Here is a 27,970-nt window from a genome sequence, read left to right as displayed (position 1 = left end):
CGCTGTGTGACGACTCGACATGAGGAAAAAAATGTAAGCAGGGATGTTCTCCACCTGAGAAAGGCTAACTGATGGAAGACAGAGAATCACGCATCACAGAGTCGGATGGAAGTCTGGAGGTTACGTGGCTTAATTCGGCATTTTACATTTAAGGAAAGTGAGAAGTAGGCAGGCTGCATCGTGGTGAGGCACTAACTGGAAGTTAGGTCTTGTGACCTGGATTCTAGGCCTCTGCTATTTCCATGCTCTTTCTCACACAGAGGATGAACCAGCGGTGATGACACCCTTCCAGTATCTAAAGTCAGAATATAAAATCCATGAAGGGTCCGAGTAACAGTTCCAAATCCACCTAAACTAGCTTAGACCTTAACTTGTGGGTTCAGTTAAAAAAAGGTTTGGAGTTTTCATCACCCATCAACTCATTCTACTTCCTGATACAAACTCTGAGGCCATAACAAGCAGAAAAACTGCCCAAACTCTCCACAGTCAAAGAAAGAATTGGCCACTGCTGTAACCCAGTCAGCATCGTGGTCTTTCATGACATATGAACCGTGGGATCCCATGTTCTGAACCTCGCTCAGTGCTCAGGAGTCTGGGGAGAAAATACTCGGAGAAGTGCCAACTTTATTAGAGTGAGAGTGTATCACCTCACATAGCCACCGACAGACCCCAGAGACCCAGGCACTGACCTTGCCCAGTAATTACGGGATATCTCCAGGGTTGGAAGATACCTTAAAAGGTCACCAGGTTAACCCTCCCATCTGATTTGTCCATCCTCCTTAAACATCTCCCTCCAGATTCTGTTTAATACACGGCCGTGATGGAAACTCTGGTCAGCTCTGAATCTGTACTCTGAAAGCGTTTAGCTGCAGGGCAGGAGAAGTGAAGTTCCTTGGCTTAGGCCCCATGGATCCCTTTTTCTATGAGAAAAGGTTCTCAGAGTCCAGTGTAAAGTCCCTCAAAATCCCCACACCAAGTACAAAGCACACAAAAAAAGGAGGCCTGGGACTAGCTCCTGGCAGCTGGGTGTTGTCCTTGGGCTTCAGAAGGCCTAGTTCCTGACGCACAGAAGGCCTCCACCACCGCGTTCCGGGCCAGCCCTGTCCAGGAACATCTCATCCTTAAGCTCGGGGGTTTCCTCCCAGAAAACGGCTAGGCCTGCTGCTCCACCAGCTGTAGCTTGGCAGTCTTGACTCGGTGGGCTTCCTTCAGGTTCCGTGCACGGACCTCTGGGTTAGAGATGAACTCCACTTGTTGTAGAGGGAACCAACCTTGCTCCCCATCAGACAGTCTCACGCCTTCCAGCCAGCCTATGGGCACAGGGTGGGTGGGAAGAAGAATTACCTGGCAAAGACTCACAATAATTTCCCCTGGACCTCCTTCCTGGATGCACTTGTGAATTAAAGGCTACGGGAACTGGAGAGTCCCCAGCATGGGGAATTCAGCCTCCCCATGTACTCACCCTGGCTGCTCTAGGTCTGATACAGTCTGTAGCTGACCACTTCTGAGCCTTCTCCACTCTTATGCGTGAGCTGTATTCCCCCAAAATATATGATGAAGTGCTAAGCTCAAGAGCCTCAGAATGTGGTCTTATTTGGGAGTAGAGTTGTTGCAGGTATTGTTAGTGAGGTTAAGATGATGTCATACCTGAGCAGAGTGTGCCATTCATTCAGTATAATTGGTTGTTGTTGTTTAGTTGCTAGCTGTGTCTGACTCTTTTGTGACCTCATGGACTGTAGCCCACGAGGCTCCTCTGTCCATGAGGATTCTCCAGGCAAGAATACTGGAGTGGGCTGCCATTTCCTTCTCCAGGGGATCTTCCCGACCCAGGGATCAAACCCAGGTCTCCTGCATTGGCAGGTGGATTCTTTACCACTGAGCCACCTGGGAAGCCCAATATAATTGGTGTCTTTATTAAGAGAGGGAAATTTGGACACCTAGACACACACAGAAGGAAGAAACAGAGCTTGGAGTGATACTGCCAAAAGCCAAGCCAGCTGGGGCCACCAAATCTGGAAGAAGCGCAGAAAGACCTTTTCCTAGAGCCTTCAGAGGGAGCATGACCAGCCCAGCACTTGACTCTGGACTTCTGGCCTCCAGAACCACGAGAGGATACATTTCTACCCATTTAAGCCACCCAACTTGTGGCGCTTTGTTAGAGCAGCCCTGGGAAATGAGGCCCTTCGCCCCCACCATCCCACCTTCCATACCCAGCCTGGCCCTGTGGATCCCTCTCTTACCATCGCTGCTCTGCTGGGTCACCATCACCACGTCCGCCTTCTCGAGCGCCAACTCGTCATTCTCTCGGGGTTTGTAGGCTCGAAGGCACTGCACTTGTGGGGAGTCTTGGAAGAGAAGAGCGTGAGAGGGGTAAGGAAAGGCTGGAACTAGAACATGAAGGAGGACTTGCAGGGGTGGTAGCTTGAGAGGACTTGGAGGAGAGAGAGTTTAAACTGTTGAAAGTTACACACAGAGAGACAATTGGAAAAGTCTCCATCTTCTCCCAGGTAACAAGATGGTTGATTAGGAGATAGAAATGTCATCATTGAAATGAATCAAAGAATTGAGATTCTGCTAAGCACTGAAATCTTCCCTGTGTCTTTCATCCGCAGTGGATTCTGAACTCCTTTAAAACTGTCTACGACAAACCACTTATCTTTTACCTAACTGTTCCAAGCTTGTGTTCTGCCTCTCCAACTCCACTGTAAACTCTGAGACTCATTTTTCATTCTTCTCCATGGTATATGTTGTGGGACTAAGTAAGACTTATCCAGTGGGCTTCCTGGTATAATCTAAGCACTGAATGCCCTTTCGTTTCAGTTTCCTTTTCTATAAATGACTGAGCTGATCAAGATGACTCAAGGACATTCTGGATTTTCTGTGGTTTTGTGATACAGGGGAAATTTCCAAAGTTTTTAAGTTCAAAATTAAGAAGCCTCAGAGTATGCCTGATCCACAGTCTTCTATCTTACATGGGTTTATGGCTCTTTATGTTTCACCACACTGCACTGGTTCTCTTAGAGAATAAATAGACCATGTACTGTTACAGAAATGGTATGGACCTAACAGAAGCAGAAGATATTAAGAAGAGGTGGCAAGAATACACAGAAGAACTGTACAAAAAAGATCTTCATGACCAAGATAATCACGATGGTGTGATCACTCATCTAGAGCCACATCCTGGAATGTGAAGTCAAGTGGGCCTTAGAAAGCATCACTATGAATAAAGCTAGTGGAGGTGATGGAATTCCAGTTGAGCTATTTCAAATCCTGAAAGATGATGCTCTGAAAGTGCTGCACTCAATATGCCAGCAAATTTGGAAAACTCAGCAGCGGCCACAGGACTGGAAAAGGTCAGTTTTCATTCCAATCCCAAAGAAAGGCAATGCCAAAGAATGTTCAAACTACAGCACAATCACACTCATCTCACATGCTAGTAAAGTAATGCTCAAAATTCTCCAATACATGAACCATGAACTTCCTGATGTTCAAGCTGGTTTTAGAAAAGGCAGAGGAACCAGAGATCAAATTGCCAACATCCACTGGATCATGGAAAAAGCAACAGAGTTCCAGAAAAACATCTATTTCTGCTTTCCTGACTATGCCAAAGCCTTTGACTGTGTGGATCACAATAAACTGTGGAAAATTCAGAAAGAGATGGGAATCCCAGACCACCTGACCTGCCTCTTGAGAAATCTGTATACAGGCCAGGAAGCAACAGTTAGAACTGGACATGGAACAACAGACTGGTTCTAAATAGGAAAAGGAGTACGTCAAGGCTGTATATTGTCACCCTGCTTATTTAACTTCTATGCAGAGTACATCATAAGAACGCCGGACTGGAAGAAACACAAGCTAGAATCAAGATTGCCAGGAGAAATATCAATAACCTCAGATATGCAGATGACACCACCCTTATGGCAGAAAGTGAAGAGGAACTAAAACGCCTCTTGATGAAAGTAAAAGTGGAGAGTGAAAAAGTTGGCTTAAAGCTCAACATTCAGAAAACGAAGATCATGGCATCTGGTCCCATCACCTCAAGGGAAATAGATGGGGAAATAATAACAGTGAGAGACTTCATGTTTTTGGGCTCCAAAATCACTGCAGATGGTGACTGCAGCCGGAAAGTTCTGACCAACCTAGATAGCATATTCAAAAGCAGAGACATTACTTTGCCGACTAAGGTCAATCTAGTCATGGGTTTTCCTGTGGTCATGTATGGGTATAAGAGTTGGACTGTGAAGAAGGCTGAGCGCCAAAGAATTGATGCTTTTGAACTGTGGTGTTGGAGAAGGCTCTTGAGAGTCCCTTGGACTGCAAGGAGATGCAACCAGTCCATTCTGAAGGAGATCAGCCCTGGGATTTCTTTGAAAGGAATGATGCTAAAGCTGACGCTCCAGTACTTTGGCCACCTCATGGGAAGAGTTGACTCACTGGAAAAGACTCCGATGCTGGGAGGGATTGGGGGCAGGAGGAGAAGGGAACGACAGAGGATGAGATGGCTGGATGGCATCACTGACTTGATGGATGTGAGTCTAAGTGAACTCCGGGAGTTGGTGATGGACAGGGAGGCCTGGCGTGCTGCGATTCATGGGGTCGCAAAGAGTCGGACACGACTGAGCGACTGAACTGAACTGAACTGAGCTGTTACCTGTACTTAGCTTGTCTGTATTTCCCATTCACAAGATCACAGTGATGGAGCAAGAACTGTCTTGCTTTCTTTCTCTTCTGAGAAAGTGAAGTGCAGCAGATGGGTCACACCCTGAACAGAGCCCCATTTATATGCTGGTTCTCCTACGTCCTTTTCCAAAGTGCCCTGGATTTGTTTGTTGAGTCACTAATAGCTCAGTGTTCCTTTGAGTTCAGTTCCTCTCTGGATGTGAATTAGAGAGTCCTTGCTGGAGGACGACTATGAGGCTTAACACAGACACTTCCTAATGTGGGTGTCTGCGGTACCTGCGGGTGCCTGGAAGCCGAGGGTAGAGGCAGGGCCTCAGGTCAGCCTGTATAGGGGAGGGGTGCTCAGGACATATCTACTATACTGCTGTACCCCCCAAACCCCACTCCACATGGACTTTCTCCCCCTATTTCCCCAAGACCTTCAAGTCAGTGAAATTTAGGCAAACAAGTAGCAGGACAGACTTAAAGGGACGAATATTCAAAACAAGCGAACTACTGCCCAAGACAAGGAGTGTATGGGGGGTTGGGTGGGGCACTGCCACGGTCACGAGCAGTTTTAAGCAGATGCATCCTGTTACCACCCGGCCTCCTAAACTGCATCCAAAGCAGACTTCTGACCACCTCTCCCTCTCTCTTGGACTTTAACCCACCGTAACATTCCAGAAGGTCCAACTCCTCCCTCGGCATAGCCAAGGCTGAGATCCAGCGAAGCTTTTCACTTCTGAGAAAACAAAGCAAGGTCATGCTTCAGCAGCAGCTCTGGGGGTACAGGATAGGGGCAGGTGATGGGGAAGCGGAGGGACCATGGGAAAGACTTGTCTAGTTCAGCAATATCTAGGACAAAAATCAGTGGGGCCCCGCTTGGATGGAAATTTGACGGGATCATGAATTACATTTTCATGTGTCTTGTCACCATTTCTCTTTCTCTTTCCAAGCTTACCCTCTTCAGGACATCTTATATCTTTCAAGTAGAGGCATAAAGTCAACTATCAATTGTGTATATGTAGACTTTCCATTTGGGGAAGTCTACTGAGTGAAATGTTCAGCTCAGTTGAGATTCCCTCTATCACTCTGCATACTTTTGGACACTCTGCCCACTTTCCTTCAGTCAAAGATCTCAGAGACGAAATTATTCTGTAATCATAACTGGGTCAGGTAGCTGCACCTACCTCTTTTTTTTTTGTTTGTTTTTGTTATGTAATACTGGGTTGGCCAAAAAGATTGTTCGGGTTTTTCCATAAGATGTTATAGAAAACTCCAAATGAACTTTTTGGCCAACCCAGTATGATCCGAGCCGAATTCTGTAATTATCTGAAGGTTTCTGTATTATCTGAGCCTCTGCCTCCAACCATGCTGGAGTAACTGAGAGCTGACACTATCACTGTTCCAGGAAGATGCTACCCAGAGCACTAGACAAAGAACGTGAGTCTCTATCCGATGACCTGACTTTGGTGATATTTTGCACCTGTACAGCCCCTCTGTCCTTTAAGTGAGGGCAGGCATTACTGATCCTACCCTGAAGGGTCTTCCAATGGGACAAAATCGTTAAGCATCTACAACGTGAGGACCCTCAGACCATTAGGTGTCAGGTCAAACTTTTCAAAGAGGAGGTTTCTTATATCTTCTGTAACAGCTGTAATAGCTACAACTGTTCATTATGGTAGGCACTGAGGACCAGACTTTTAGACATTATTTTGAATACTCTTTACACTGTATGCATGTGTGAATATATTTTATTAATATTATTATTATTAAAGAGATGAGCCAATCATAGTTCTCAACACTACGGATTTCTGTTCAGTAGAGGACTGGGTGGGAAGATGGGAGCAAAGAAAGCTAAAGGCTCCCAGTGCTTATCTAATTCATGGCTTATTCACGCATATGCCCTCCAGCCTTGAGCACTGAGGAACTGCTGGCTCATACACATCCAGTCATGGATGCCAGTAAACCAGTTATGCACTTCGTCCTTCTTAGCATAACAGATGCTAAGCCTTGATGGTAACAGCGACTCTACACCTTCTCCCACCCCCAGGCTCCTCAAAGTCCTCTACCAGCTCTAGGAGTCTGGGTTTAGGCTGGTCTGTGGAGGCTCCCTGGACATGTTTTCTGCCCTGGTCCCTCTTCCTTGCCTGGCTGTCTTCCCACCCTCCCCACAGCTCCCCTGAGCAGCCCCATCTCACTGGGTCTCTGTGCGGAGGAGGAACTCGGCCTGGGAGCCCTGGGCGTTGTGCCGCAGGAAGAGTCGGAAGAGGTTTTTGTGAGCGCCATGCAGCTTCATTTCACACTTTTCCCCACGGACGGCAGAGAAGGGAGCATGGTCGAATACCAGGAATCGGCTACCCCTGCAAAACACAAGGCTTTTCAGCCTGATGCTGGGGTGCTCGGACTTCATCCACCCGCTTATCTTTACAATTCAAAATCCCTGTCCTTAGCATGTTCAGCCTGTAAATACTCGTCTTCTCATGGTAAGATGGTGTCAGTATGCCCCTGGAAAGGACCTGTCAATGGCTTGGCAAACCACGTAGCCAGGGCAATGGATGCTCACCACTATAACAAGTTGCAGAAACAGAACCAATATAAAGTTTCTAAGGACCAAGGAGTTAGGATCTGGAACTGGCTCAGTATCACTAAGCTAGTAAGCTGAGCCCAGCCCAGAACGTGTGTTAGTCGCTCAGTCGTGTCTGACTCTTTGTGACCCTATGGACTGTAGCCCACCAGGCTCCCCTGTCCATGAGGATTCTCCAGGCAAGAATACTGGAGTGGGTTGCCATTTCCTTCTCCAGGGAATCTTACCGACCCAGGGATCGAACCCAGGTCTCCTGCATTGCAGGCAGATTCTTTACCATACGAGCCACCAGGGAAGCCCAGAGACAACATAGACTTATTCGAAAAAGTGATATAGGCTAATATGCTGCATTTTGTCCTGTCTATATAACATGGTCGAGGTCCTGCCGGGTGATCTCAGGATGTAATTCAGTGGGATTCCCCTCTTTGGCTTTGGATCTTTTTTCCTCTTCTCTAAGTCATGACGTGGACTCCATGGGGGAAGCCGTTGAGAAGGTTCCTCTATAGGACCAGGACCCTTCTCTGTCCCCTTTAGTCCTTCCCTCTCGCCTCATCCCACTTCCCCATCATGTTCCGGCCTCCCATCCCAGTCACTGACTCTCGGGGCCGAGACAGCAACAGACAGTCGTTGAAGAGGTGCAGGTGCACTGGGCGAGTGGTCAGCTTCCTCCGCAGAGCCTGGGAGACGCTGAACTCCAGGGCTGTCAGCTCCCCACTCTTCACCAGCCAGCGTGACTGTGAAATGAGCGGGAATATCTATATGGAACCGGGAAGAGAAAGAAGGTGGCGTCACACACAGGACATGCGTGAGACTTTCTCCCAGGCCGGCCCTCCTCATCTGGCCTCTTCCTCTGAAGTCCCACCACCGACAGTGATCCCTTCACATCTTCCTTCTTGCTCACACCCCATCCACTTAAACTCTGCTTCTCTCTGAAACATCTGACGACCGCTGTCTCCTGACTACTGCTGGGTGGCTCCCATGTCCCCAGCACATGCAAATGGAAAATGCCCTAAGGTTCAACCCAGGAGAGTGACTCCATGAGATCATTCAGCTATAGAAGCTAGAACTGAAGAAGAGATGGGAGAATCTGACTGGGACGGGTGGACGACACCCCAGAGCTGAGACCAGTATATGATGTGTCTCGTAGAAGTTAAAGGTTCAGGGTGCTTCTGACGTCTGTTCTTTCTTTGATTATAACCTGAGACATGAGAGGAGCAGTCAGAAACAGATGTGGATGAGAATACAGAGATCTCAGTGGGGTCTGCCTGGAGTTTGAATAAAGTTAAGGGTGCTGGACACTGATGAACATGTGGACGAGGGATTTTCCCTCTCCTCTGGGGAGGTAAGGATAGTATGTGAATCAAAATTTGAACGTGGAATGTCGATTTTAAATCTGGATTTGGACGCCAGATTTTAGCCCTATATCTGGATTCAATTTTATATTGCCTTGGTTAGACTAGATAGAGACGTGATAAAATATTGAATAATTCAACTACCGAAAGTATATCTTTATAAAGGTATACATTGATAAGTTCTCTCTCATCTGCCCAGGTCTCAAAGGTACTCTCTCCCTGTCAGGTAACCACTGTTCTTTATTTCTTAGGTATCTTTCCAGAGTTTCTTTATGAATACACAAGCAAATACATATAGATTTTTATCCTCCTTTTTCACCAAAAGTAAGAAACTGCAATACATATACAGCTGCATCTTCCCTTTTCCCCTTAACAATATATCATGGAGATTGAAGTTTGCTGTGTGACTCAGGGAACTCAAACCAGGGCTCCGTAAAAACCTAGAAGAGTGGGATGGGGAGGGAGAATGAAGAGGGAGGGAACATAAGTATACCTATGGCATGATTCTTGCTGATGTTCGGCAGAAACCAGCACAATATTGTAAAGCAATTATCCTTCAATTAAAAATCAATAAATTATACATATAAAAAGAAAGAAGTAGGCATGTGGGTATTCCAGAAAATAGAGCAGAAGAGAAGGTGTGCAGCAAGGAGCTTAGAGGCTGGGATACTGTGAGCGAGACTGGTTCTGTGTTAGAAGGTGACGCATGGGGACCCGAGGGACGAACTTACTTTGCACTCAAACTCAATCTTCTGGCTCAGGTAGATCAGCTCCTCCGTCCGTCGCATCCTCTGGACGTTGTTATTGCAGTCTCGGATCAGCTGTGTGTTTAGCAGGGCAAGGAGAGAGGAAGAGAACCATGTTAAGAGGCTTTGGCTTGAAGTCCCTTGCAAGAAATCTGGAAACCGGCTGTGATAGCTCTCATCATTCTGCTGGCCTGGAACTGAGCAAAGACAGCACAAGGATGATGGTCTACTTTGTGGAGACCTGCTAGAACATTCCTGGCTGCGTCAAAGGAAGATGTAATCTGGGGATCGTCCCTTGGTGTGGAGGGTCCTTGCAGCTGGCAGGCACGAAATGCTTGGAGGTTTGGTGGGTGCAGTGAGGCAGCTGAGCGATCGCATTGGCCAGGACCTATGCCTCCTGATGTCATGGGCCGGGGCAGGGGCAGACTTCTCTGTGAAGGACAATCAGGGGGTCCGAGCAGGGATGATGGCCGCCTACCTCCTCCAGGGCGTGGTGCGCTTTCGTGGCCTCTGCTTCCTCTGCGGAGCCAGGCTGTGTTCTCTTCAGAATGTTCTACAGAACAAAGCGTAGGCAGGAGGCAGGTGGAGAGAGGGATGGGCAAAGAGGAGGAAGAGGTCAATGGAGACGGTCAGGAACCAAGCTGTAGCAGCCAACCTTTCTGGGAAAGGAGGGTGGGGGCTGTGGGGAGACGGCTCACTGTCCAGCGGGCGTGGGAGCGTGGCACAAGGAGGGACCGGCGTTTTGGTTCAGGGGAGCGGGCTGAGGGGGGCATTTGCAGTACCTGGAGCAGGAGCTTGAGACGGGTGATGCGCTGGAAAGGCAGAATCAGGAAGGACTTGAGGGACAGGCGCTGGCAGATGGGGGCGCTCTCCAGCTTCTCCAGGACCTCTCGGAAACTGCTGTTGCTATTCCTGCAGGGCAGGCAGCCTCGGGTGAGGAGGGGCACAGGGCATATGGGGGACGCAGTGAAGGTGAGGGGTGTAGGGGCTCATTGGAACGTCTGCAGGTAGAGAAAGACCAGTGGGGACCCAATGCAGAGGAGCCCCAAGGGGGATGGCTGAGGGTATCCTGGAAGTCGGGCGGGAGAGGCAATCGCAGGGCAGGCACGAGAGCATGTGCTCTCGGAGCGGGTGGTGGGGGGAAGCTGGGCTGGCTACTGGGGGCCACGGCAGGGCCCACGTGGGGACCGAATGGGAGATCAGGTCTCACAGCAGGCTTTGGAAGGTGCGTTCCTGGTAGGTCTGGTTGGTGACGTAAGGCAGGTAGACCCGGCGGAAGTTGGGGGCGTGGTTCAGGACCACATCACACACTTGGAAGGTGAAGATGTTGTTCTCAAAGTTCTCTTCCAGGTCAGAAAGAAACCTGCACAGAGTTGAAACACGTCTCGTGAGACCTGTGGGTCTCAAGTGAGGAGTCGGCTGACCCCGCCTGTAGCTTAAGGTTGGAACTTCTTCTCTCCATTAGTCAATAACGTCTACTGACTATTAGCTCTCGAGTCCTTGTCACGCAGCAGGGTTCTCTCTGCCGCTACTCTGCCCCTGATCTGTCTCCGGTTCTAATAGTCCATGTCTTGTCCTTCTTTTCATCTTGTTCTGGTTTTCTGATCATCAGCTGTTTCCCATCTCATCTCCTGGAGAAGGGAATGGTTACCCACTCCAGTATTCTTGCCTGGGAAATCCCATGCATGGAGGAGCCTGGTGGGCTACAATCCATGGGATTGCAAAGAGTTGGACATGACTGAATACGCAGGCGCCTCACCTCCAATGCTGTGCACGCCCCCAAGACATCCAAAACCTCCATCCAGGAAGCATTTCTTATTCATTTATCCATTAATGTTCCCATTCACCTGCACTCCTCCTCTCCTTCCTCTCCTTATCCCTACAGCCTCTGGGAATCATGCAGGGAGCAATGAGAGGGCTCTGAAAGTGGAAAAACCCAACGAGAGGTTTACAGGCTAAGAGCGTGAGGCTGAGTGAGTGGTCTCTGGGAGAAGGGGACGCTCACATGGTGCTGACGTCACGCACATCCTGCAAACGAGAGAAGAGCCATTGGTGATCCTGGTTGGAAAGGGTGGCCCGGAGCTGCTCTGAATGTTGGAAATGATCCACAGCTATATGCAAACTGCGCAGGTAGGAAGCCTCTGACACAATCAGCTCAAATTTGGCCTAAGAGGTTAGGGAGGAGGAAGACTAATTAGAAACATTTATTGAATCCCTGGCGCATGTTAGCCACTGTGTAATATTTTAGGGATAGAGCGGGACACACGACACATCCTATTAGAGTTCATAGTCAATACCAGAATCCAACCTGATCTCAGGAGACAGAACATTTGAAGCTGAGTGAAAGACATGTGCAGACTCTCAGGTGGAAGAGAAAATGAAGCTTTCAGGAAACTGAGATACACTGAGTATCATTGAAAGCAAGGGTATCAAAGGAGAGGACGCTGGAGAGGCAAACAGTGAGGAGGTCTGAGGATTGTCTAAACGAGGTAAGACGTGACAATGGGGAAATGAAAAGAGCCTTTATGTAGGGGGATAACTTGGTCTAATTTGTTTTATGTAAAGATATATCTGAGCACACCATGGAGAAAAGATCAGAAGGGGCAAGAAAGACACACGAGGAAACCGTGATAGTAATTCCAGAGGAGAGAAGAAGGCCTAAAGAGCCATGAGGATGGAGAGATATACGCCAATTTCATAATGATACAGGAGGGAGATCTGGAAGCGCTTGGTTATCTGCTAGAAATAGAGGCTGAAAGAACAAGAAGAGTCACAGCTAATGCCTGTTTTTGAGTTTGGTAGCTGGCGCTTCCCTGGGGGCTCAGAGGGTAAAGAATCTCTCTTCAATGTAGGAGACCTGGGTTTGAGCCCTGGCTCAGGAAGATCCCCTGGAGAAGGAAAGGGCTACCCACTCCAGTATTCTTGTCCAGGAAGTCCCATGGACAGAGGAGCCTGGCGGGCTACAGTCCATGGGGTTGCCAAGAGGAGGACACGACTGAGAGGCTAACACACTTCAGCTGGGTGAGTGATAAAGTTCCTAAATGAACTAGATAGAGATCTCTGGAAGAGGAAGAGATTTAGGCGATGAAGGTAATTTGGGGTTTGAGGAACCATGGAAGGAAGCAGGATATTTGAGGTTTAGATGGTGCAATTGTGGTTTAATGGAAACAGCCCAATTGTTGGGAAGTTCCAGCAGGACGCACAATGACTCACAGCCCTGTTCTCTAGCTGGGCTGGTCAAGTTCATCACCCAAGCATGCAGCTTCAAGACAGATGCATGGACAGAAAAGAGAAAGGGCACGCACACACCTGGGAGATGACGTGGATAACTAATGACATGGCTGGAGGCCACTCACACACAGCACTTCACCTGCATCCTGGCTCAAATATCCACTCATTATATGACTTCGGGTGGCTCATTTAACCTCTCTGAACCTCAGGTTTCTTGTCTGTGTTGATACAGTGACCCCCCTCCTCACAGAAAAAAATGTTGTGACAGTCAAAAGAAATGCAGTCAGTGAAAGCCCCTTTTCCCAGAAGTGCTAATTCAGGAAAGGAATATATGTGTATAAGCACAGAGGCTTTTCTTCTCAGAACCATGAGACCAGCGCTGGCCCAGGAATGCTGGCAGACTTCCTTAAATTCCGGTGTTGGTGAAAGAGCTATAGGGTTCATATCACCTGCCCACTCACTGGTCCATAAATATGCGCAGACTAGTGATTTTCTAAATATCTCCCACACGCTTTAAAAGTTGAGGTCAGCACAAGGCGCTCAGGTCTGAGCTTCAAAAAACCTAAAATTTTTTACCTATTTAGCCTGGTAAAAGCACTGCTATTATAAGTCCTTACAGCCAGAATTTTACTCCTTCCCACTTCTGGAAAGGGGGAAGAGTATGCTACTAACATGTATCAAACTATGCACCAGGTAGGCTTCCCTGGTGTCTCCCGGGTTAAGAACCCACCTGCCAATGCAGGAGATGCGGGTTTCAATCCCTGTGTTGGGACAATCCTCTGGAAAAGGAACATTCCAGTATTCTTCCCTGGGAAACCCCATGGACAGAGGAGCCCGGCAGGCTACAGTCCACGGACTTGCAAAGAGTTGGATACAATTTGGTGACTAAACAATAACAATGTACCAGACACCATGCTCAAAGTTATATGAGAGTAGTTTCATTTAAAACACACAGCAACTCTGCAAAGTGGTCATTATCATCCTTGATTTTTAGATGAGAAAACAGATTTAGTCAAGCTATATAACTTAAGGTTACACTGCTAGTAAGTGGTAAATATAGGATTCAAACTCAGCTCAGTTTGACTTGAAACTAAATAGTAAATATTTTGTATATAGTGTCAGGAAATGTTCCAACCTCATTCTTTTACATGGAGCAGTACAGTTTTCTTAGCACCACTTATGAAGACACCACTTATGTCTTTAACTCCATTACATAGACTTGCCTCCTTTGTCATAAATTAATAGACCATAAAATAAAGGAAAACAGTGACAGACTTTATCTTCTTGGGCTCCAAAATCACTGCAGATGATGACTGCAGCCATGAAATTCAAAGGTGCTTGCTCCTTGGGAGAAAAGCTATGACAAAGGTAGACAGCAGCAGAGACGTCACTTTGCTGACAAAGGTCCATCTAGTCAAAGGTATGGTTTCTCCAACAGTCATGTATGGATGTGAGAGCTGGACCATTAAGAAGGTTGAGCACTGAGGAATAGATGCTTTTGAACTGTGGTGCTGGAGAACACTTGAGAGTCCCTTAGACAGCAAGAAGATCAAACCAGTCAATCCTAAAGGGAAACAGTCCTGAGTATTCATTGGAAGGACTGACACTGAAGCTGAAGATCCAATACTTTGGCTACCTGATGCGAAGAGCCAACTCATTGGAAAAGACCCTGATGCTGGGAAAGACTGAGGGCAGGAGGAGAAGGGGAAAACAGGATGAGATGGTTGGATGGCATCACCGACTCAATGGACATGAGTTTGAGCAAACTCAGGGAGATAGTGAAGGACAGGGAAGCCTGGTTTGCTGCAGTCCATGGGGTCATAAAGAGTCCAACACAACTGAGCAACTGAACAACAACAACAAATAGGCCATAAGTGGATGCACGCATTTCTGGGCTCTCTACTCTGCTACATTGATTTATGTATCTGTTTTAGTGCCAGCTTAATACTGATTACTGAAACTTTGCAGTATAGTCCGAAATCAAGGAGCATGACACCTCTAGCTTATTCTTTTTTCCTCAAAATTCCTTTGCAATTTGGGGTCTTCTGTGGTTCCACATAAATTTCAGGGTTATTTGTTTTCGTTCTGTGAAAAATGTCATGGGTCTCTTGATAGGGATTACATTATATACCAACTCAAAATGAATTAAAGACCTAAATGTAAGGCCAGAAACCATAAAATGCCTTAAAAACATAGGCAGAACACTTTTGGACATAAATTGTAGCAACATGTTTTTGGATCTGTCACCTAAGGCAAAATAAATAAAAGCAAAGATAAACAAACGAGGCCTAATTAAACCTAAAACTTTTGCATAGCAAAGGAAACCACTGGCAAACAAAAAGACAACCTATTGCAAAGTATGTGATTGATAATGGCTTAACACCCAAAGTATATAAACAGCTCATAAAACTCAATACAAAAAAGCAAACAACCTGATTAAAAAATAGACAGATGACCTGAATAGACATTTCTCCAAAGAAAATATACAGATAGCCAACAGGCACATGAAGAAATGCTTAACACTGCTAATCATCAGAGAAATGGCAACCAAAATTGTAAGAAATCACCTCACACCTGTCAAATGGCCATCATCTAAAGGTCTACAAATGATAATTATTGGCAAAAATTTGAAGAAAAGAGGATCCTAGCATAGTGTTGGTGAGATTGTAAATAGGGGCAGTCACTATGGAAAACATTATGGTAGTATCTCAAAAAACTAAAAATAGAACTAACCCATGATTCGAGAATTCCACTCCTGGGTATATATCAATGAAAATGAAAACACTAATTCAAAAAGATTAATGTACCCCAATGGTCATACCAGCTCTATTTACAAGAGCCAAGATATCGAAGCAACCTAAGTTGCTGATAGTTGTCTATCAACAGATGAATGGATAAAGAAGCTGTAGTACACATACATACAAATACATGCGCACACACACACACACACACACACACATACACACACACACACATACACACACACAATGGAATATTACTTGGCCATAAAAATAATGAAATCATGCCATTTCCAACTACATGGATGGACCTAGAGAGTATGATGCTTAGTGGAATAAGTTAGAAAGAGAAAAACAAATAGTCTATGTTCTATAGACTACTGTATGTGGACCCTAAAAATAAAAGAAACAAATGTATATAATAAAAGAGAAACAGACTCACATATATGAGAACAACTAGGATCACCAGTGGGGATAAGGAAGAGGAGAAGAGCAAGATAAGGGTTTGAGATTAAGAGGTAAATACTATTATGTATAAAATAAATAAGCAACAGAATATATTGCACAGCGCAAGGAAATATAGCCATTACTTTCTAATAACTTTAAATAAAAAATAACCTATAAAAATACTGAACCACTAATATAATACTGTAAATCATCTATACTTCAATTTTAAAAAGTGACATTTTTTGACTGATTACTATGCACTGGGAACTTTTTAAAAATTATCTTTCAATTGAAGTATAGTTGATTTAAAATGTTTCAAGTGTACAGCAGAGTACAGAATTCAGTTACACACAGATAGATACACATGCAAAATACATACATACATACATACATATTTCTGCTTTATTGACTATGCCAAAGCCTTTGACTGTGTGGATCACAATAAACTGGAAAATTCTGAAAGAGATGGGAATACCAGACCACCTGACCTGCCTCTTGAGAAATCTGTATGCAGGTCAGGAAGCAGCAGTTAGAACTGGACATGGAACAACAGACTGGTTCCAAATAGGAAAAGGAGTACGTCAAGGCTGTATATTGTCACCCTGCTTATTTAACTTCTATGCAGAGTACATCATGAGAAATGCTGGACTGGAAGAAGCACAAGCTGGAATCAAGATTGCCAGGAGAAATATCAATAACCTCAGATATGCAGATGACACCACCCTTATGGCAGAAAGTGAAGAGGAGCTAAAGAGCCTCTTGATGAAAGTGAGAGAGAAGAGTGAAAATGTTGACTTAAAGCTCAACATTGGGAAAACTAAGATCATGGCATCGGGTCCCATCACTTCATGGCAAATAGATGGGGAAACAGTGGAAACAGCAGCTGACTTTATTTTTCTGGTCTCCAAAATCACTGCAGATTGTGACTGCAGCCATGAAATTAAAAGACACTTATTCCTTGGAAGGAAAGTTATGACCAACCTAGACAGCATATTATAAAGTAGAGACATTACTTTGCTAACAAAGGTCCGTGTAGTCAAGGCTATGGTTTTTCCAGTAGTCATGTATGGATGTGAGAGTTGGACTATAAAGAAAGCTGAGTGCTGAAATATTGATACTTTTGAACTGTGGTGTTGGAGAAGACTCTTGAGAGTCCCTTGGACTGCAAGGAGATCCAACCAGTCCATTCTAAAGGAGATCAGTCCTGGGTGTTCATTGGAAGGACTGGTGGTGAAGCTGAAACTCCAATACTTTGGCCACCTGATGTGAGGAACTGACTCATTTGAAAAGACCCTGATGCTGGGAGGGATTGGGGGCAGGAGGAGAAGGGGACGACAGAGGATGAGATGGTTGGATGGCATCACCAACTCAATGGACGTGAGTTTGATTGAACTCCAGGAGTTGATGATGGACAGGGAGGCATGGCATGCTGCAGTCCATGGGGTTGCAAAGAGCTGGACACGACTGAGCGACTGAACTGAACTGACTGATACATACATATGCATACAAACCTATATATCCTTTTATAGATTCTTTTCCACTATAGGTTATTACAAAATATTGAATATAGTCCCCAATACACAGTTAGTCCTTGTTTATAATTTTATATATAGTAGTGTGCATCTACCAAACCGAAGCTCCTAATTCATACTCTTTCTTGGTAACTATAAATTTGTTTTCTATGTCTGTGAGTCTGTTTGTATACACACCACATCTTCTTTAGCCCTTCATTTGTTAATGGACTTATAGGTTGCTTCCATGTCTTGGCCATTGTAAATTATACTGCTATAAATACTGTAAATAGAATTTATCTTTTTCTGATTCTCCCAGGAATTCTTTGCAGCCAAGTTTTTACAAATGAAACAGAAGCTTGGAAAGATCAAGTATTGGGCTAGCCAAAAAAGTTTATTTGGACTTTTCCATAACATCTTATGGAAAATCCTGAATGAACTTTTTGGCCAGCTCAATAATTTGGCCCAAGTTAAATAGCTAGCAAATATTAAAGTGGGTCCAGGTCATTTAAGCCAGAACCTAATGCTTAAACATTGTTCCATAATGCCTTTCCAATGTGCCGTACCGTCTTTCCAGGAAGAAAGATTTAACCCATACTTTAGATTGATTTTTAAGATAAGTGCTCCATGTAAAATATATTAATGATAGTAACAACATGAGACCAACAGCCTTTACTGTAGTCTTGCTATTGGAAGGAAGGACCAAGCAGAGCCTGATGGTCATTCAAAAGCCTCTTTGAGACCCATGAACCACAGAACAGCTGCAAGGGCCCCTCAGCAAGGGAATACCAAAAAGCCCCTGCATGCGTCTTGGTTGAAGAGGAAAACTTCAGTGTAGGCTGAACCTTTGGTTGAAGAGGGAAATTTAAGTCTAGCCTGAAGCTAGACTAATGAGATTGAGTGTATACTCCTCCCATCAAATTCAGGGGCACGGTCACTTTGTATGAGCTCAGACCAATAGCACGGAGCAGTAAATGGTTGATGGAGCGAGGAGGAGGTAGATAGGAGGGAAAGTGGTGACGTTCACAGAGCAACTTGAACCCAGCAACCTGGGGGTGACCCGGTGTCGTGGTGGTAAGTGTGGTAGGGACAGCCCGCTTGTGGTGGTGGTGGGGGTGGGGGTGCTGAGTAGGAGACACGGGCGTGAACAGAGGAGACCCTGCTTTCCCTTCCGCAGCCCCTGCCCCACCCTGCCTGGTGGTACCTCCTGGAGCTTCTGGTCTTCATGGGTCATGGAGAGCAGCACGGTGCTGTTGCGCACCACGGGGATCTCCTGCCACAGCGAGCCGCTGGAGGCCATGGAGAGGCGATGCAGGTAGGACTCCGAGGAGACCAGGGCCTTTCGGGGCTGCCGGGGCGAGATGGGCCCCGGTGCCTCCGTCAGGCTGTCCAACCGCTGCTGGCTCTGAATCTCCTTGTTCAGAAACACATCACTGTACTCCTGGTAAAGCAGCTGGGCTACAGGGGTGAAGAGGTGCAGGAGAGGGAGGGAGTTAGGGAGATGGGGAGTTGAGGCTCCGAGATAGGTCACCAAGCTCCGTGGTCTCCTGGCATTTCTCCCTACAGATGGCCAAGTCCCACCGCTGATGACCACGAACCCCTCTCCGGCTCAAGCAGAACACTCACGCGGGTCCACAGGCCTGTTTTAAGGTACTCACAGGAGTTGATGAGCTTGGAGCACCGTCTTGAAAAGTTTCCCATCACCTCCTTTGGCTTTTTCTCCCTGTGGGATAAAGAAGGGCTCCATGGTGTTTGCTGACCATCAGACACGGAGAAGCCCCAAGTGACTATAAATAAGATAATCTCTGACCACTGGGACATGTGCCAGACTATCACGGCCAGAGCCTCTGGAGAGGCAAGCTGTAGCCTGACGCACTTTTGCATAGTTCGACACTCTTATGGATGTCAGGTTGAAATTTTACAGCAGGGTTTAGTTCATGGCCAAAGGGTCTAGATGGATGGGAGATTGGGATTCAGCTGCAAGAACCGGGTAGACGAAAGATCTCCCTACCCTGGAATCCTGGTGTCGGTCCCTTCCCCTCCCTACACCTGGAAAAGACACGGTCTCAGCACCTTTGTCAGCTAATAAAAATCTCAGTATCCTAGGAAAGAGAGAAAACTGTGCCCATTGGGAGAGAGGGTGACTCACCGGAAAACAATGGCGTCCAACAGGCCAGGGGATCCTTCCATGGAGGGACCTCTTGTGTCTGAAAATGGAAAACGGGTAAAGTAACAGATTTCGAGGGGGTGTTCAGACAGAGTCAAGGAACCTAAGACCTAGAGTGGGAGTTGTAGCCATGGGGGGTGGGTTCAAGGTTCAACTGGGCATCTGTGAGAAAGGGAAGAGCCCAAGTCAAAAGCATTTGAGGACACCGGTACCAGATCTATCCCCATCCATTGCGGCAGAGTGTGAACCGGACAAGCAGAAGATGCCTTCTCTGCTAGCGGAAGGGCATCGAGCAAGTGTTGGTAATGAAGGTATGCAGCAGCGGTGGGGGGTTAGGTTCCAGAACAACGGTGGTAAACAGGGATGCACTATAAAAGTACACACCGCAGTAGAACGAGAGAGAAGGAAGGGGAGAAGAAGGAGCCTCGCCATGAGCTCAGAGGCGTTCTAGAGGACTTTCCTCTGCTTGGGGCTGGGTACGTGGGTGAGGGAAGCCAGCAGAGGGGCCAGCAGGAGCCTGGAGGACGGAAGACGGATGAGGAGGGGAGAGCGGGACAGAGTCTGCTCTGAGGCGAGGTCACCGTGGTCCAGGCTCCGCACTCACCTACAGGGCTCTCGGGGAGGATGGAGGGTCTTCGCAGGCCCTGCCGGTGCCAGTCCTTGTGCTTACTCGACCCCTCACCGGGGACCGCCACCGCCTCACTGCCGTCCTCCGCTGGCCTTCTCGGCTCCCGTCGATGGGGCCAGCTCGATGCCTTCTCCAGGAGGATGTGGCCCGATTTCTCCGGCTGCCTCGCTGGGCCTACCTCTGACTTCCTCAGGCCATTGCTTCCTTCCTGGGGGGCTGTTCTTCTCCAAGACCCTCTGGCAGGGGCTTCAGACTCTTCTGAGAGCCCGGGTTCAGAGGTGGGTCGCTGGACCTCTGGAGTCCATGGGGTGGTTGGGGAAGATGGGTGTAGAAGGGCCGTCATGTTACTGAAAGCGAGGCCCGGGGGCGCATCACTCTTACACCTGCCGACGGAAGCCAAAGGGTGGGTTGACCGGCCTGTGGCTGGAGGCCAGGAGACCCGTCCTGCAGAAGGCGGGGTGGAGACGGTCCAGTCTTGACAATCAGGCCTCGGCCTGCCTTGATCCCCTGAGTTTACAAGTCCTCCCTGTGAGCTCCTGCCCCTCCCCTTGGACTTTGGGGGCAGAGGGGGCGGTTCAGTAGGAGGATCCAGGATGGGGACAGGAGGGAGAGGCTTGTAGATCCTTGAGATGCTCGACAAGACAAGGGGGTGGTGGGGCTGGGGGGCGTGGGGGGTGGGGGGTAATGGCTTGTTGTATCTCTGCCTGGGAGAGACAGAGTGCTGAGTGTGGAGTGGCGCATCCGGCGTGGAGGGCAGCGGTCGGTGCTCCCTTGCCACCACGGGGGTGGGAATGTGGGCTGGGGGGGCCCTGGGGGGGCCGTGGGGCCCCGGACCCAGGGTGAGTGGTGGAGGATGGCTGTACCGCTTTAGCGTGGGGACCACCGTAGGGGGATGGCCGTCTCGCTCCACCGTGGAGGGCTGGATGTGCCTCCTCTCCGGGGGAGGCAGGGGTGGAGGTTCATGGATCATCAGGTCTATGGGGGTGCCAGGGGCTGGGGAGGAGCTGCAGGCAGGAGACCCGGGGGCAAAGGCCCAGTGCTTCGTGGGGCCCCACGGCTGACTGTCGGGGGGGCTGCCGGCCGTGGCTGGATTTGAAGCCGGTCCTCCAAAATCCTGCCCCGGAGCGGGTGGTGAACTCGAGGCTTCGGGAATGATGGCACAGTCCCTTACAGTTCTCCTGCCCCTTCTTGGGAGCACAGAGCCATAGATGACAGGTTTGGGAGGTCTCTGGGGCAACTCTGAGTGGGAGGAGGACAGGGAAATTCCCACCAGGTGCGGGGCTGGCTCTGTCCCGTGAGACCCGGGGAAGGAGTTGCTCCTCATGGGCTGGACCGCTCCGGTGGGGCTGCCCAGGGACCCTGGGGGGCTAGCCCAGCCCGCCAAGGGGAAGCCGTAGCGGGCTGCTGGGGGGGTCTTAGGAGCCCCACAGGGAGATGGACTGTCGGTCAGGCGAGAGGCTCTGGAGGTTTCTGGAGAACTGGCAAGGACAGGAGGCTCCATCCTGGGAGAGGCAGCCAGGGAACGGGCCGGCGGTATGGCAGCCGTGCCAGGGGGCCCTTCAGGGGGACCGGGTGTAGCTGCCTCTGGGCTCCTTGGAGGGGTTGCGGAGAGACTGTAGGCAGAGACTTCCTCCACCCCCCCACCACATGTGGTCTCCTGTCCCACCTCAGAGCCCTTTTGCTGGTGGCGATGAGCAGTTTCTGGGTCTGGGGACTCCTTGGCAGGACAGGAACCAGGTAAAGAAAAGGGCTGGTGGGAGCATCCTGTGGGTTCTGGGGCAGGACTCGGAGCTACGGGGGATGGAACCTCGGCTCCAGGCTCTGTCTGAGTCCCCAGGATCCTGGTCGGGGGAGAAGAGGCCTCTAGAGACAGGCCACAGGGAGGAGAGACCTCAGGGGCGACCAGAGCCAGCGCAGTGGGACCCTCAGGCTCTCCTTGTCCTATGCAGCTCTCTTCTCCTCCTCCCCCCGGTGTGTCCCCCTCCTCACCCCCTGGTTCCTCCTCCGGTGACCCCACTTCCTCCTCCCGCCCCTCTGCTGCCTTGGCTTCCCGCTGTGCACCCGGATCTTCCGGCTTTCCACTTCCTTTCTCTGACTTACTTGCTGAGCTTCGATTCTCCCCATCCTGAGCACCCACCTCATTCTCCTCTGGCCCTGTTAACTCCCTCCCCTTCTGCTCCCCTTTTTCTGGATCCCCGTGGCTCCAAGCCCTCCAGTCCCACTCCCCATAACTCAGATCCCCCAACTCCCCACGGCACCACCCCTCTCTTTCTCCTTGACCTGCGAGTACCATGTCATTTTGAATCTGCTGCTGTTTCTCTCTCCCTTCTTCCTCTGCACCTTTAACCTGCTCTCCTATCTGCTCTGGAGCCCCGGAAAGCCCAGCAGAGCCAGCAGCCTCTCCCTGAGGTCCCCCTTCCTCCAGCCCCTCAGTTCCCTGGAGACACACGAGGCCTGGACTTTCCTGCCTGGCAGGTCCACACTCTGAGTCCTCCAGGGGCTGGCTGGTCTCAGCCGGGTGATTGTCATCACAAGAAGGCCCGCGTCTGGTCTGGGCATAGGTGTCAGAGGATGTTTCCTCCTTCCCTTCTGCTTGTCCCATTTCCAATATCAAAGACGTGAGTTCTGGTTTAAAGTCTACCTCCACGCTGCTGCCCAGGTCCCTGGATAACGAGGCCGTGTCCAGACAGTCACCTTGGTCAGGACAGGCCAGGAGCTCCAGGGAAGCTGGCGTCCTTGCCTGTCTGTCTGCCAGGCTCCAGGGCCCGGCCTCCTGGCATGAGGGGGTATCGTTACAGGCCTCAGCCGTCAGGGTTTCCTGGTCAGTCTCCACCTCTGGAGAGGCTTCGTTGTGGAGAGAGGTCATGCTCTCAGCTGCACGGTCATTCATATCCCTCACGTGTCTCTGCTGGGTCTCCAAGAGTGTGCAGCCTTCAGCCCACTGACACCCTGGGTCCTCGCCCTCTTCGGCTGCAGGTTCCAAGGCAGGGGTCTGGCTGCTCCTCATGGGAGCTGCCCGGATAACAGGGAATTCTGCTCCGGCAGGGATGGGAGTCGAGGCTCCGTGCTGGGGCTCCTCCGCCTCCATCAGCGCTGAATCCTAAAGAGGAATAAGAGACCAAGTTTCCACCCCCTCTTCCGCTTTATTTGTTATTCATCCAGAGGGACAGACCATAAAGAACAAGCATGGGCATTTCTTTGGTTCCATTTGCAGTCTTTCTTTGAGACAAAAAGTCCTTCACAAAGTAAGCCATGGCTTCTATAAAATTTATCATTGATTTGTTCATTTTATAAATATTTGCCAAGTTACCCTTTCAAGGGTGGGGCATTCAGTAGCAAAGGAGGCAAACAAAGACCATGTCCTCATGGAGCCTGCAGGCTTGTGACGGAGACAGGTGAAAACAATTACGTTAGGGCACCAGACCGCTGTCAGAGAGCTCCCAGCATTCCCCAGTGGTCATTAAGCTCTAGATGGTATGACGTCATGGTGTCTCCCCGTCGACTCTCTGGACACCAAGAGTGACTCAGGCCCGTATAACTCCCAAACACTGTGAGTGACACGCCCTAGATCTTACAGCCCAGAGGAGCAGTGTCTGGAGGAGAGTCCTCCTTCTAAACTGCTGATGGGATTTAAATAGGTCTGGCCATTATGGCCGGTGTCTGAGATACCACAGCACTGTATAATTTCCTTTATGAAAGTGAAAGTGAAGTCGCTCAGTCACCTCCAACTCTGCGACCCCATGGACTGTAGCCTACCAGGCTCCTCCCTCCATGGGATTCTCCAGGCAAGAGAACTGGAGTAGGTTGCCATTTCCTTCTCCAGGGGATCTTCCCAACCCAGGGATTGAACCTGGGTCTCTCACATTCCAGGTAGACGCTTTAACCTCTGAGCCACCAGGGAAGCCCAATCTCCTTTATAGAGGGTCTGAATTTCACTCACCTTATTTTCCAGAGTGTCTAGCAAAGCCTGTGACTAATTAACAACAACAAAAAAATTGTGTTTCAATTATAGAACAGCTTTAGTAAAGTGGAATGATAACTAGACTTAGATGAGAACCAGATGAGATTAGACGAGAACGAGAGTAGATACAAAGGGTACCCACTTCAATGAGGTCCATCAAACTGGGGACCCCTCACCATCTTAGTCTCCCCTTTTCTCTAGCATGAACTCATCTCATCACTGGTCATATTTTGATCTTCCCACCTCTCTTTGCTACTTTGCAAAGAATTTACAAACCAATAGAGAGGAATTGCTTCCGTTTCTTGCAGTTCAGAGCAACCCACACTTCACTCTGTCCATCTTCCCCCTCTGACTCTGCCAGAGCACCCTCATCTCTAAGTGCCATCTTCCATAGCTGCCTTCTCAGGATGTGATGCAGTGGCTAGCTCATTCTCTAGCACCTTCACCTTCTGTTAGAACCATTCCACCAGCCTTTAAGCATGTTTGTGTCTTTCTTCTCTTCCCAAGATGTACTTGGAGTTCTTCATACCTACTCTCCTCATATCCTTGCATCTCCCCTACCTCCAACCAAACTTTAACAGCACCACTTTGCTCACCTCCCCTACAATCTTCAACTTTCTAACTCTAAACAAGACTCTGTGGATGCTTATTTTCGGTGGTTCTTGCCAGCATTTGACATTTGACACTGCAGTGGACACCAATTTGACATTACACATACCCTTTTCTGTTATTTGTGAGACTACATTTTTTCCTCTTAAGTTTTCCCCAACCCTCTAACTGACTCATTAGAACTGACTCATTGGAAAAGACCCTGATGGAAAGACTGAAGGCGGAAGGAGAAGGGGACGACAGAGGATGAGATGGTTGGATGGCATCAATGACTCAATGGACATGAGTTTGAGTAAGCTCCGGGTTTGGTGATGGACAGAGAAGCCTGGAGTGCTGCAGTCCATGGGGTCACAAAGAGTCAGACACAACTGAGTGGCTGAACTGAGTGACTGACTGAACCCTCTAACTGGGTTACTTTGCTCCTGTTTGTAGCACTTATCATCTAGTTGCTGCTGCTGCTGCTGCTAAGCCGCTTCAGTCGTGTCCGACTCTGTGCAACCCCATAGACGGCAGCCCACCAGGCTCCCCTGCCCCTGGGATTCTCCAGGCAAGAACACTGGAGTAGGTTGCCATTTCCTTCTCCAATGCATGAAAGTGAAAAGCGAAAGTGAGGTCGCTCAGTTGTGTCCGACCCTCAGCGACCCCATGGAGCCTACCAGGCTCCTCCGTCCATGGGATTTTCCAGGCAAGAGTACTGAGCTCACTTTATTTCTCCTTTGTAGCACTTATGCAATTATAATTATGTAGTTACGTGTGTATTTTAGTTTATCATCAATCTCAAACAATGAGCTTCAGAAGATCAAGAGCAACATCTGTTTTGCTCAATTGCCTATACCTAGGACAGCCGACTCACTGGGAAAGACCTGGATGCTGGGAAAGATTGAAGGCAAAAGGAGAGTAGGCCAGCAGAGAATGAGATGGTTGGATGGCATCACCAACTCAATGGACATGAACTTGAGCAAACTCCAGGAGATATCAAGGGACAGGGAGGCCTGGCAAGCTGCAGTCCATGATGAGGTTGCAAAGAGTCAGACACGACTTAGCAACTGAACAACAGGACATAATACGTGGCCCATACTAAGCACTCAGTAAATATTTTTCCATGATAGGATAAAATTCTTGTTTCCCTCCTGGCCGACATTCCCCATATTTAATCGAGCATTAACTCCTCTGGATCCTTTCTCTGAAATCTCACTCAAGTCTGTGCACTTTTCTCCATCTCCACTGCTAGAGTCTGGTCCATGCAGCTGCCCTCTCGCACCCAGGTCACTGCAGCTGGCCGCTGGCCTCCACACGGCTTCTCTTGCCCTCTTTCCGAGGCATTCTCTCCTTAGTGCCTGAGTGATTAAAGGCCCCACTTCTGGTAAATTTCTTCAGTAATCTCTAACTATTGGGGTGAAACCCAAATATATGTGGGGAGCATGCCCTCCACAATCTGGCCTCTGTCTTCCCTCCAGCAGCATCCTCGTTGGTCACCACCACCCCCATCCCACTGGCTTCCAGAGCCTTCAGCTCCCCTTCCTGTCACCCTTAGGCCTTCACAGATGTGGCTCTGAGACCTGGAGTCCTCTTCTCCTGCCCAGAGGACACTTGACTACTTCTTTCACACTTGGAGTTCTGCATGTAATGTCTATTTTCTGGGCCAGACCATAAGCTTCATGAAAACACAGATGCTGCCATGTTAACTGTTCAATTCCTTCTTCCCGCAGCTTAGCTGGCCCTCAACAAAGATTTATTGCATGGATGAAGGAAGGAAGAACATAGACTTACAAGAACGTTGTCCAGCTTTTAGTTCTGCCTTTTTCGTATCTTACTAATTTTAACATAATTATAGAAATCATGTAGTTGAACATTTTTTTCCTCTTATTTTCAGAAAGGGGATAATAGCATTTTCAAAGAGTCCTAATAAAGATTAAAGAAGGCAACATAAAAAATGAAGGAAAAAAAAGGTTTGGTAACACTGATGGTAGGAGACATGTCAAGAATTGCATGTATTTTGGGAGAAAGAAAGTGTAAGAGACATATATTGGATTTATGAGCAGGATGGACTTTTGGAGACACACAGAAAATTTTGCCTAATCTACAGATGAGGAAACTGAGAGTCAGCTAATCTTCAAGTGTCCTGAGTACAGGTGAACTCAAAAACATGGTCTCCTGACTTCAGTCTACCATGAGCAACCAGAAGTCCAGCTGTAAGAAAGCTAGCTGGTCACTAGTCTAGAGGAGACCTTGGGGTCCTATAGAACTCACAGCTCCACCTGGACTCACCCTACCCTGTCTGATCTAAGCTTAGAGAGGAAACCCACCACCCTCAATGCCGGCTGTCTTGCTGAGACATTGCACGTGCATAGACACTCACATAAGCACACACATGCACGCACACACACACACATACAAAACACTAAACCACCCTTGCAGATTCTATGGGGACAGCCTGACATAACCAAACGAGCATGTCCCTAGCCACCCTGCAGCTGTCGCATGCGACAAGCTCCTGGTCCTTCACACAGATACTATCTCTATGGGCTAAGGGGCCATGTCTAACACACACATACTGTGTACAAGGGCTTTTATGTCCTTTTCCAGTTAATTGACACAGTGTGTGATTTGCCCCCGACACTCAGCCTAAGTATAGAATAGTATAATCACTATAGATGATCCTGCAGTGACGTGACCCTCTTCTCCCAACCACATGTTAAATAATATACTTGCTCACCGTAAACACTTTCTGAAACTTGGCTCCTACCAGCCTAAGGAGACCCTGTGATTAAATCTGTAGTCTCGCCTCCCTGACATGTGTATTGTCCTAGTCCTATACCCATACACAGGATTCCCTGGTGGCTCCGGGGTAAAGAATCTGCCTGCCAATGCAGGAGATGTGGGTTTGATCCCTGGGTGGGGAAGATTGCCTGGACAAGCCATTCCAGTATTCTGGCCTGGGAAATCCCATGGAGAGAGGAGCCTGGTGAGCTACAGTCCATGGTACTGCAAAAGAGTCTTCGCGACTAAACAACAACAACAGGCCCAAACACTGGCATGTCCTCAAACAAGCAGCCTCTAAATACATAAGCGTATTTCTGCTACATTCAGGTTGTTATCTATGGACAGTAAGTGCTGCATGAACATCTTCCGTTCCACCCTAGTCACATAGTGCATGTCTGTCTCCCACTGACACTATTCTTAACACCATCTTTACCCCTTTGTCATTACTGGTGGTCACCAGCTCAGCCCTCATATGCCTATTCTTCGTCCTGTGCTATAATCCTATGGGAATCAGGCATTACAAACCAGGAATGTGACAGAGCTAAAGGAGATCTGTAAAACGCGGTTTTAC

At 48.4% G+C, this 27,970-nt stretch overlaps 1 protein-coding gene across 1 annotated transcript; it reads right to left on the bottom strand.

Moving 5' to 3' along the window:
* Positions 1–632: 632 nt before the first annotated feature.
* On the bottom strand, positions 633–23,154 carry ARHGEF5 (Rho guanine nucleotide exchange factor 5). Its single transcript, XM_068972830.1, has 14 exons — positions 20,043–23,154; positions 19,421–19,478; positions 18,930–18,994; positions 18,476–18,729; positions 11,350–11,510; positions 10,555–10,707; positions 10,127–10,256; positions 9,823–9,897; positions 9,330–9,419; positions 7,844–8,001; positions 6,861–7,022; positions 5,331–5,401; positions 2,241–2,345; positions 633–1,310 (listed from the first exon to the last, which is right to left on the bottom strand). Exons 1-14 carry the CDS (start codon positions 23,152–23,154, stop codon positions 1,153–1,155), a joined length of 4,752 nt encoding a protein of 1,583 aa, XP_068828931.1. The 3' UTR covers positions 633–1,152.
* Between the last annotated feature and the right edge of the window lie 4,816 nt (positions 23,155–27,970).

Source organism: Capricornis sumatraensis, chromosome 5, assembly GCF_032405125.1.
Source record: "Capricornis sumatraensis isolate serow.1 chromosome 5, serow.2, whole genome shotgun sequence".
Classification (NCBI taxonomy): Eukaryota; Metazoa; Chordata; class Mammalia; order Artiodactyla; family Bovidae; genus Capricornis; species Capricornis sumatraensis.
Note: the sequence above shows the minus strand (reverse complement) of the source record. Positions and strands in the feature narration are given on the sequence as shown.

Bases quoted from the DNA above. Each gene is read 5' to 3' on its own strand.
- ARHGEF5 (XM_068972830.1), bottom strand. From the start codon at position 23,154: ATGGAGGCGGAGGAGCCCCAGCACGGAGCCTCGACTCCCATCCCTGCC. The intron at 11,511-18,475 runs GTACCACCAGGC...CTAACCTCTTAG, and splicing joins AAGACCAGAAGCTCCAGGAG to GCCAAATTTGAGCTGATTGT. The intron at 8,002-9,329 runs GTAAGTTCGTCC...GGTTCCATATAG, and splicing joins AGATTGAGTTTGAGTGCAAA to ATATTCCCGCTCATTTCACA.